The sequence below is a fragment of the Stegastes partitus genome, unplaced genomic scaffold (assembly GCF_000690725.1).
Source record: "Stegastes partitus isolate 25-593 unplaced genomic scaffold, Stegastes_partitus-1.0.2 Scaffold441, whole genome shotgun sequence".
In the NCBI taxonomy this organism is placed as follows: Eukaryota; Metazoa; Chordata; class Actinopteri; family Pomacentridae; genus Stegastes; species Stegastes partitus.
This window is the reverse complement of record NW_007578172.1, coordinates 478,143-489,466: the sequence shown is the minus strand read 5'-3', so window position 1 is coordinate 489,466 and position 11,324 is coordinate 478,143. Positions and strand designations below refer to the sequence as shown.

General features: G+C 40.3%; 1 protein-coding gene across 1 annotated transcript; it reads right to left on the bottom strand.

Moving 5' to 3' along the window:
- Positions 1-280: 280 nt before the first annotated feature.
- Positions 281-4,465, bottom strand: LOC103360452 (STT3 oligosaccharyltransferase complex catalytic subunit B). Its single transcript, XM_008286203.1, has one exon. It carries the CDS (start codon positions 4,144-4,146, stop codon positions 3,865-3,867), a length of 282 nt encoding a protein of 93 aa, XP_008284425.1. The 5' UTR covers positions 4,147-4,465; the 3' UTR covers positions 281-3,864.
- Positions 4,466-11,324: the final 6,859 nt, after the last annotated feature.

Genomic DNA, 11,324 nt, shown 5'->3' with positions numbered 1-11,324 from the left:
ACCATTATAAATTAAAATTAAAAACACAGCTAGAAGCCCATTCAGTCTGGATTAATTTCTCTATGGGATGTGAGGCTAAATGAACATTACCTGCACTGGTTAGTGATTTTTTTTTAATCTCATCCAGGGCACCTGTGTGGTATCATTTTTGATCAAACACTCCAGTAACAAGTGCCACTGCAATTACCCAGTGTTTTTTTCAGCAAGTTTGGTGATCCTCCTGTAATTTAAACCCCACTAGATGGCACTAGATGAAAACTCAAGTAATCATTATTACAAGCCATCCTGAGAGAAACATGAATGTTAGTACAGAAATTTCTTACAATCTACTCAGCAGTTTAAGAAACTGTTTTCTTACAGCTGCACTCCCGAGTCATGGGGGATCCAGAGGAAAACTTTGAGGATCATGCAAATAAACAGGCTTCATCCTCTGGAGACAATAAATGTCTATAGTCATACTCATAGCAATCTATCCCTCATCTGCTGAGATCTTTCAGTCAGACTGACTGACAAGCATTGCCAACCTTAGGGCCATGCCTCGAGCATGGCTAATAACTAGTGCACACAAAGGACTCAGTTGCAATCTGCACCTTTTGCTAACTAAGAATGCAGAAATACTATTATGAGTGGCAGCCTACTTAATGTTCACAACATGTAGCTTCAACTCAGAAATGAGATGAGCAGCAGAATATATGAAGTGTCTATCACCTTTGGCACGCCCTAGTTTTTCACATGCTTGTTGCTCCGGATTGTGAGGAGTGAAAATTCAACTTGGATACTACAGCTGAAATAAGACTCACATTTGTTGACCTACAACTACAGAGGCACACTGTCCAATTGCAATTGAAGGTCCAAGTCAGGTGCTTTTTTTGAACATATGCGTGCTCCTTTTGATAAGCTATCTACAGCATTTGTGTTAATGAGTTGCAACTGATATATTCTTCTCGAATCTGTTATCTAAAACATCAAAAGCGAAAGTCTGCTGAAGTCTCAGAATTTTATTCTGAAGAAATCCCATCTAAATCTCAGTTGTTTTTTCCATCCAAAACAAGACCTATTCGTTTCAGGAACTGAGAAACAAGAAATCCAAATTTGACTTGATGTGCTGCAAGGCTTCAGTATTCGACAAATTTCAGTTTCACTACATATTTTGTAGCGAAAGTAACTTGAAAGTTTTGTTATTCAACATTCAGCTCTAAAAACTGACCGAAAAGAGGTATGGGTTTGATTTTGTGGTCTATTTAAATTACTTAATGTCCGCATTGATATCAGCCATGTCATGTGTCCAGAAAAACTGAACACCAAGTGATATTAATTGCATTTAAATTTCCTACAAGCCCTTTTTCATAGGAGGTGGAATTTTTTGGGGAAAAAAAGATGACAGTGAATCAGATGCAGTGTCCTTGCCAGACCTTGCTCTGAGGGAGGTCCAGTTCACTAGCAAGCAACCTTTAGTGCATCAGACAGAGACATAAGTACTAATGAAGCTGTTTTTTTTCTTTCTGATGCTGCACTGTGCATGATTAACACAGCCCGAACCCAAAGCATAACTAGCCATGTATGGGCCGGCTGCGTAACACCAGTCCCGACCGGCTTTGCTGTCAGATCTAATAGCTCGATCTAGGACTTCTGAAGGAAAAGAACTATTAACTACCCACATCAAAGGGACACATCAGAGAGGGCGTGTGCGAGGAAGAGAGAGAGGGATAGACAGAACAAACAGTGTAGCCGAGGGTTGATACGACTGTTAGCACTCCTGCGATCTTCGTTCAAAAAATAAGCTACAGAATGACAGCAACCTTGTAGTGAGATTGTGGGGATGTGTATGAGCTAACTGCCATCAAACAGTGATCAGAAATGGCTGCTTTTCAATCTCCTGAATGCTTGACAACCTTGAGGCTTCTTTAGTATGACCTCAGAAAAATCTGATTCCTTCCAAACATTCATTATGTTTTATTGATTTCAAAACAGTAGATTCAAAGTCTTGCATGTGGTGCATTTACTGAGCGCAAAGACATTCTACTTCCTCTGAAATACATGTGCCCACAGTACTGACACACACACAAAATGGGGTTTCCCTTCTCAACACGAGGTGAGGCACAACTAAGTTATTGTAATAACTTTGAAAATTGATTATTGTAATCATTACCACTAAAAAAAAATGTGCTCCACTCTCATTCAATTTAAAAAAGGAAGAGTGATTTTTTTTCATTAGCTAGGTGTGAAATTTATAACAATATTATCTGACCTTAAACATATTTTATCATCCGACTACAACCTGCAGGAGACACACACACACACACACACATGCACGCGCACACACACCCGATCTAACAAGTTTCCTCATCCATCCAAATATCTAGTTTACATAATGGTGCCAGTCTGATAGCAAAGGGAGACTGATAGAACAATGAAGCAGTGTATGAATAAATTTCACTCTATGTCATGCCATGTTAGGCTTTAAGACAGCGACACATAGAAACTGAAGGATTCTCACCCAGCCAAAGCTTTCAAGCCCCCTCTTTTATTCAGCAGACAGACATGAAGCTGGCAGTTTAATCCACACCGCTGGTCTCAGAATAATCATTAAATGCTTTCAGTGATGCAATGCAGGCTTGGGCCAGGCAACAGTCCCTTGGAGTACAAATAAAAACCTTGGACAATTTCTGGCAGTCAAGTTGGTCGCTGGTAAAGTTTGAAATGCATGGTTAGGCAGAGCGCTTGCCTGTCCAACCTGAGGTACTTCACTGTGTCTGGGGCAAGCTTTGTTAAAAACCATCTGTATTGGACGTTAATACAGGAAAAAGTACAAAATGTTTGTTCAGGCCTCCTCACACATTATCTTGCAGCAAAGTCTGTTAATCTCACTGTCCAACTGTTAGCGTCTGCCTGGCTGCACTAATGTCTGGGACAGTGTAAGGAAGCCTTTTTCACACCTGAATTAAAACCAGCAGCATGCACCATGACCCTGCCAAAGCATTTGAGATAAGTCAGATGGAAATGCTCCTAGTGCATGGGCTAAATGAAATGTTCAAAGCCACCTAAATGTGAAACCTGAATAGCATTATACAGAGTACGGTGCACATTTCAATTCAAAAGGACCACCAATTGTAGTACAGATCCCAGGGGGATAGTATGCAAATGCAATTCGAAACTTTGTCAGAATAATGTGCAGGGTGAGGTACCATTTGCTCACAGTAAGTGTAACTGAGACCGAGGATGTGCTTCTATTTAAATGTGCATGTGGCACATTGCAGGCACACGAACGATATTAAAGCCTGTAATCAGTGCTCGGGTCGCTGCAACAAAAAAAAAACACAAATACATGAGAGCAGAGGAGATTTGTAGGTAAACAAAGGAGATATCTGTGTTAGAAGGACTTCGGCCTGCTGCTTCGTTCCGGGTTCAACCCGCGTCAGATGAAGCTGTCACTATTGTCCTCATTTACTCTGCTGTGGGACCTGCCCCTCCTCCTCCCCGTCCTCCTTCACATTCAGCTCCAGTGTCCACTTCATTATCAACTACAATGCACACACATGGCTCTGACTACAGGCCACTTTACTTTAGGACGTATATTTGGAAGCCTTGTGTGGGTAAAAGCACTTAGAGTAGCTCTGTCCAATAGGACGGACTGGGCTCTCAAGTCAATTCACATTAAGTACATTTAGGCTTTGATTCTATAATGTTAGTCGATCTAAGTCCTCGATGCCGCCAAGAAAGGACGTCGTTTTTCTGAATGTGGGCGCGTGACAGTGAACCGCTGACTGGCTATGCTTTCACAGAAACTTCCTGACAGCCGCGGACCTCCGGAGCTCCCTGCCCTGACGAGCAGCCTCCAGCGGCTGGGTGTGCGACGAAACAAACTTACCAGGGGTCAAACTCGTGAATGATGCTCTCGAAGCGAATCACAGCGAAGAGCCTGGAGCTGAAGCCGGCCAGCCAGGCCAGGAACAGGATGGTGAACGACAGCAGAGACTGCCACCCGGCCGGCTGCGACAGGCCGCCGGACAGACCTCCTCCTCCCGCTCCGGCGTTGCTCGCTCTCTCCGCCACAGCCGTGCTGCTGCGCCCGTTCCCAGAGTACGAGGCTCCGGAGTTCAGGGAGGATTTGTGTTTGTTGTCGGAAACCGGGTGATGCTCCGCCATATTCTACGTCAGTCCCGTCGTGGCAAGCAAGCGAAGCGAGCTATCTGGTATCACACAGGAAAGAAAAGCCCCCTCTTTCTTCCTTTTCTCTGCCACGCTCCACTTCCGAAACCACTTGCACCACCTTCCCTACGCACCCCGCGCCCCCCAAAACACCGGCTGTGATTCCAAACTTTCTAACCTTACTTCCCACCGACCGCAGAGGCAGCTAAATATTTCCCAGGAATCACATAGCAGTGCGGTTTTGCAGCACACTGGAAGTGACACACGCGGCTCGAGCAGTTCCTCCTTCCTTCCTTGGAGCTGGATGAAGGGGCGGGAGCAGCGCGTGGAGCAGGAAGAGCCGTCAGCCTCTCACAGTGAGACAGGTACGGCCAAGAGGGACACGGCACTGGGAGACGCCCAATCCCACGACAGAGCGCGTCTGACAGACGGGCAACGCGACCAATGAAAACAGAGCAACCTGACCGGTGAAGATGCTGTAGCGCGAGAGACAAGTGACAGACTGGAGGTGACGGACAGCGCAAGGAGCGTATAGCAGGCGAGCAGTGGTGGGCCGCTGGAGTCCCGTGAGCCAATGAAATAAATGAATTTCACAGAAAATATTGAACAAACTGACAGCAAGAACAACTGTGGCAGGAGAAGGGCTTTGTGCCAACTTGAGGCCAGAACTGACGCCCATTGGCAGTCGTTTACACGAACATTTCTAATGTAGACATATATGCAGATTAAGACGTTTGTTGCAGTAGCCTACTAGCAGTTCAACCCTAACCTTGTTTGTGGCGATAAGTTAACTGATATCTTTATCAATGATTAACCCAATAATTAAAGGTGGTCAGTTGGTGAAGCTACAAATACAACCCTGCAGTCGTCTTCAAATTTATTCATACCCTCCGATTGAAGAAGGACAACAACAGCTGCCACTGAAATAAGTTGAAATTGACAAAAATAATTAAAAATGAAAATCATGACATTGCTTTTGAATTGTGGTTCAACACAAATATTAAAAACAAGCAAACAAACAAACAAAAAACAACAAGAAAACAAGCATGATGAGACCAGGGAGCTAATATTTTGTTGAACAATCCTTTGAGCCAATCACTGCAATCAAATGTTTTCTATAACTCTCAGTCAGACTTCTGCACCTGTTGACAGGTATTTTGATTTTGGCCCACTGCTCATCAGCAAAGTGCTCCAATTTATCTGGGACAGTTTTGGTTGTTTGTTTGTTTTTTAAATTATTCTTTTCAACCACAATTAAAAAAAACAATGTATGATTTCACTACATTCTAATTTAGCAAATTTTGGTTTATTATTACTTTTTTTTTATCAGTTTCTAGTTATTTGAGTGACTATTGTGAATTTGGCCCTTTCTTTAATGTTAGGGTATGAATAAATTTAAGGATGATTGTATGCTGTGCATCCAGAAACAGGAAAAGTTTGAAATTCACACTCCAAATATCTCAGGCTGCATGTTTATGAAAGTTGAATAAAACTATGTATTTTCTCTCGGAAGAGGGGAAAAAACAACAACAACAAAAGTTTCTTGGTTGTAATCCAATACAGGCAATGCAAAATGTAAATCAAAGGATAAGAGCATGGCAGTTCATAAAAGCCTTTCTCTCTTTGTGAACATCACATGGATACAATGAAGAGCTGGAACAAGCTGATGCTCTCAGACACAAGAAATATGATATTAGCAACCTTAACAACACCAAAAGGGGAAACATCTATTAAAGCATTAACTTTAGTTTTTAACAACAGAATAGAACTGGTATATGCTGTTAAAGGTTTATTACTGTGATCTAGCATTTAACTTAAAGCTGGGACACTCACATTAGGCGCAATAAATAATGAACATTAAGAACTAAAGCAACTGAGAAATGTTGCCTTTTACTACAAGTATGAGTCTAGTAAAAAAAAAAAAAAAAACTTTTGGTTGCCTTTTGAAAACCAGGAGACAACAGTTACCTTCATTCTGGATGTATTTCTGATATGTACTAACAGTCTTCTAAGCATTTGAATACAAAAACAGTTCCAACTAGTCCTGAAGGAAAAGAACTAACAGTTTCAGCTGCTTATTGAAGGAAAAAATGCATAAAGTTATTATTGCCTGTATCAAGTTAAAGAAAACAACACTAAAGATATATGGACATGAACTCCATTTCTCAGAATTCACATTTGCTCTTGATTTTCTACTTTTGTTGCCCAGGAAGAGCAAGACACGTTTTACTACCCAAGAGACCGATTGAGAAATCTTTCATTTTTCTTGTGGACCCGACAGGCAGGACTTTTATCCAGATGATTGGAAGATCCCATGAGGATTCTGGAAAAACATTCACAGTGAAGTTTTAGTTCAATATGTTAATCATTTATCAGCTATTGCAGCAAAGTGTCAGTTACCTTTAGTTGGCTATTTTAACTGTGTATTCAAAACATTCAGTTACTTCAACTGTTTTCTATTGCGACTGTTTGAGTGTTTTCACTCAAAAATGATGAGTGATGATTGATTTTGTGGCTGTTGCAGAAGTACTACTGGGGTACAAATTCACTGGCCTTGTATTTTTGTGAAAATCATATGCTGAGCTCAGTAACTTCAATGTAGACTACCTTTTATTGATGAATGTATTAAAGACTGTGCTTCTTTAGATTTAGCCTGTTGACTAACCAAATAAAAGTTCCTCTTGCTGATGGATTAACAGTTTCATAACCATAAGTAATAATATATATAGCCAAACTTTTTATTCAACAGTGGTACTACGTGCCTCTGCTTGAGAAGCTCAATACACAACAGCGCTCACATTTTCTCCTCTGTTCTATGCGCGGTAATAAGCAGCGTGTCTTGGCTGAGCAATACAAAAGGCTGCTTTATCTCCCTACCAGGAAACATCTTCACTGGCCCATAAAACAAAGCTTGAGTCCTACAGCAGTTTGGGGAATCTGAGGCCATTAAATCTATGTGTCTTGGATACAAGTAGACAGACAGAGAGGTTCTGTTAACATCCATCCTCACAAGAAGAAAAGAGGAGAGGGATAGTGCTGGGATGAAAGAGCCTCGCTGCTTTGGGAAGACCTCCAGAGCTTGACAATTCATCAACTGTCTGCTGAAGCAAAGGGATGCTTCCTGAACAAAAAGAAATGTTTGGAGACTGTAATGAGGCTCACCTCCATGATGAACAGAGTCCACCCTCTTGAGATGAATCATATGAGACTTAACCCTGACAGCAGTGTCCCTGCAATGTGCCAGTCTAGACATTGTTCAAAGGCTTTACAGCACATGACCTCGCAAATTAAAAAGTCCTAATATATTTATATTTCTAAAATGTAAATTTTTCATAGTTCTATTCATGTCTTTTTTTTACTTCGGAAGTGTAAGAGGTCAAAATAAATGTTTTGTTTCCCCCCTTGATTTTTAAGTTCTCCCACTTCTTTCTCAGTTTTGCCTAATTTTTTATTTTTTATTTTTATTTTCTTGCCTTAGCATAGTTAAGCCATGAAATTCCACATGAAGTTTAGTTTGTCTACCAGGCCCCAATCTTTAACAGTTTTCTTCTCATTTAAAATTCCTGTAAACCTATTTTATCTGTCAGCTTCTACATGAAAATGTTCTGCCAAAGCTGAAGCAGCATTGCTTATTTCACAAGCAAGATTTTCTGTAAATGTATTTTTCTTCACACTTGTTTAAACAGTGGATGTAAAAAAAAAACTGATGTTTCTTAAAATAACTGGGTTTTTGATGACTGTTAGTCTGATAAAACCACACTCACAAAGCCCAGATGAAGCAAATTTGAGTTAAACTCTTGGTTTACCGTTACAAAATTTGTATCTTGGAGTTTCACAAGGATCAGTTCTTGGACCACTCATTTTGAATGGTTTATTTTTTTCTTGGCAACACACTATCTTGACATCAGTAAATAGGCTGTTAAACTGTTTTCAGAATTGATAAAAACCTCTCATGAATTTGTATTAGGCATGGACAGATTATTGAACAGGCCTGCAAGGTACATGACCAATGGCACAAAGATTCAGGAAGCTTCTGAGTTTTACCTGGAAAATGTCACTGAAAAAGATATATTGTATCCCGACTAAGAGACATAAACCAGCTACACAGAGATGAAAATGACTACAAAGAGACACAAAACAACTACAGAGAGATTCAAAGTGACTACTGAAGATATTAAATAACTACAAAGAGACACCAAACAACCTCAGAAAAACAAAAGGGAATTCAGACGAATGGAAACAACAACAAAAAGACAGCAACAAATACAGAGAGATGCAAACAACAAAAAGAGGCAAAATAATCACAGAGATACAAAACAACTACAGAAAACTACAAAATGATTACAGATAGAGCCAAACTGACAACAGACACGTACACAGACCAGAAAGAGACATACATATGAGATACAGAGCTGTAAAAAGAGGTAAAACAAGCACAATGACATACAAAACACTTCCAGAGGGATGTCAAGTGACTACAAAAAGCAAGTGCAAAAAGACACAAAACAATCTCACAGAGGCAAAAGTGAATACAGAGATACAAACAACCGCCGAAAGAGGTAATAATAATTACAGACATAAAAACAACTTTAGAGTGATGCCATGAGACTACAAACAGACATTATAACTACAAAGAGACGCAAAACAACTGCAAAGATACACGGGACTACAAACAAAACATCGTTTTCAGTCTTGGTGCCTGTGGGATCCATGGTCTTATTGGTAGGGAGTTTTAAAAACCAGGCAATAAATGTGCTCATGCTAAATCCCTGAAATACAGTGAAAACGCAGTCAAGACTGGATTATTTTCTCATCTTTACTTTTAAAATCAAGTCAGTGATGCGCACGTTTGTGTGGTGCACGCGGTTTGTTCACAGTCATTGGATTAGCAGGTGGTAGCACATGCATTTTAATGAAAAGCACCCATACCGAGTTGAGTTCTAATGAAATGTGTTCAAATGGAATAGCCTTGTCTCCATGTAAAGTATATAAAGGCAGGTGATGTGTGTATTTGCACTGGTTGCCACAGTCCTTCATGGCTGTCCATTCTAATTCACAATGCTGCCTGTTTCACCTTTAACAATACTTGAGGGATTCTCTTTCAGCCTGTACATGCATTGTATCATTCCCTAGAAGCGAGGCAAAGACAGAGGGAGCAAGACACGCAGGCCTTTTGTGGCGAATAATAGAACAATCAACATATTTTCTGGGAGCAGAATGTATCTTGTACAGTAACTTTCCTTACATAAATTACCTCCTTTTTCTTTGCAGTGTCTGCAGAACACATATAATAGTGCACATGCAAATAGCCTGCCACATACCGCAGGAGAGACGAGGTAGGAGTCCTAAGCTCGGCCTGTACTTTCTTGCATCATCTTATACGCAGACGTCAGCTCTATGCATGATTTACAGGGTAACATTGTTAAGGTTGGTCATATACTTCCACAAAAGTAAACACAACTTATTAACATCACAGATGCGAACAGGAGAAATGATGTAAAACTTTACAGCCCAGAGACTGTAAAGGTGGTGCAGCCTGAGAGCGCAGCCCAGTGTGTCTTCCACACCTATTTTGCATAATGTTGTATATGTGAAAATATAACCAGAGATAGATCGGTTTCATTTTCCACATCTGATGGTGCGGTAAACTTGCATAAGAAACTTTTTTTCCACAGCATGCATGACTGAGTTTTATCCAATCATGGCTTCATCTTCTATCAGTGATCAGTAGAGCTGTTAAAAGTAGCCTAGCAACACATTAGGTGGCTGTTTTTTCATGAAAATTGGTTCTATTTGCAGAGTATCTACTTCTGCATTTCTCTTCCGTCGTCAAGTATCTCATTGTGTTAAAAAACGGTACCTTAAAATATCATTCGTCCCATCACAGCTTGCAAGTCTCCCTCTAGTCAAAACCATATGAAAAGAGTGATAACATGCTTAAATGAGCATGCAATTAGTCACTACTGTACTAATCCCACACTGCATGTTTTACCAGTGCCAGTTATTAGAGTAATTAATGAAGTGGTAGAGAGAGCCCTTTACAGCTAATGAGCCAAACTCATTCATTTTTCACATCCGTTCTCTGGCTTTCTGCAGAATCAGTCACTGCGTTACTATCGAAACACAGGAAGCAGTTTGCGGTGAGCTCTGTTCCTGCTACCAGATGGCTACAAAACCATGAACAGACCCACTTAAGTGAAGGTGTGATCAAGTTTGCATGGTTTCACTTGCATTAAATCACTCCCTGTGAAAGCACGACAGGTTGACATGTTCCCTGATTCCACAAGCAATTGATGACGATTAATTTGCTAGTAAAAACAAAAAGTATTCTTTTGTAATTTTGTAAGTAATTCAGCATTTTTGACTACATATGACACAAGATGACTATATTCAGATGTAGCCTTTGTGATACTGTGTCACATGTGGCTCTGTTTTTTGTTGTTGTTGTTTTTGTTTTTGACGGGATGCTCCCACCCTAAATCTAACAGTATACCCACAGCTCCTCATTTGGTTCATCAGCAACAAATACTCAGGCAGTAAAACACATTGTTACATTACAAGTTAAATTATTTATATATGAAAGGATTTGAGGACAATGATATGCTGTACTGGGTCTATACCATATACTGGGGCCCAAATTGTATGCACTGCAATACCATTTTCAGCCACAGGGTGACAACCTATAATCTGCTTTGTGCCTTCAGTGTTCTTAAAACTACAATATTTCTGGAAGAATCCATGTCCAGCATATGCACCCTGTTTAGTAGAAAATTAAGCTTTTAGATAAAAAAAAAGAAAAAAACAAAACCAAACAAAACAAAAAAACGAGGTGTGGTAACATGCCATTGCTGTTTCAACTCTTCCAGACCTTACATTCAAACATTAAAGCCTCCCAGTGTGTTAATAAGCTGGATTTGTGCACAACATGATGCCTGTGCGTTATTATTCTTTAACATTTAGCATCACACCCCCACACAGCAGCTGGACAAAATGCAAATGCAGGTATTATAATAAACAGACACTGAAAAGAGAGAATTCATGGATGGGTAACTTTGCTCAAATGTTCTAGTTTTGAGAGAATCGTTTACTCTTTGTAGTGAGGAAGAATCGCTTAGGAGATAAGGCAAAGGGTATTATATTAAAGTCTGATTCGTGCTTGTTGAACAATATGGGCT

Excerpts from the sequence above, each read along its gene's own strand:
- LOC103360452 (XM_008286203.1), bottom strand. The coding sequence starts at position 4,146 with ATGGCGGAGCATCACCCGGTTTCCGACAACAAACACAAATCCTCCCTG.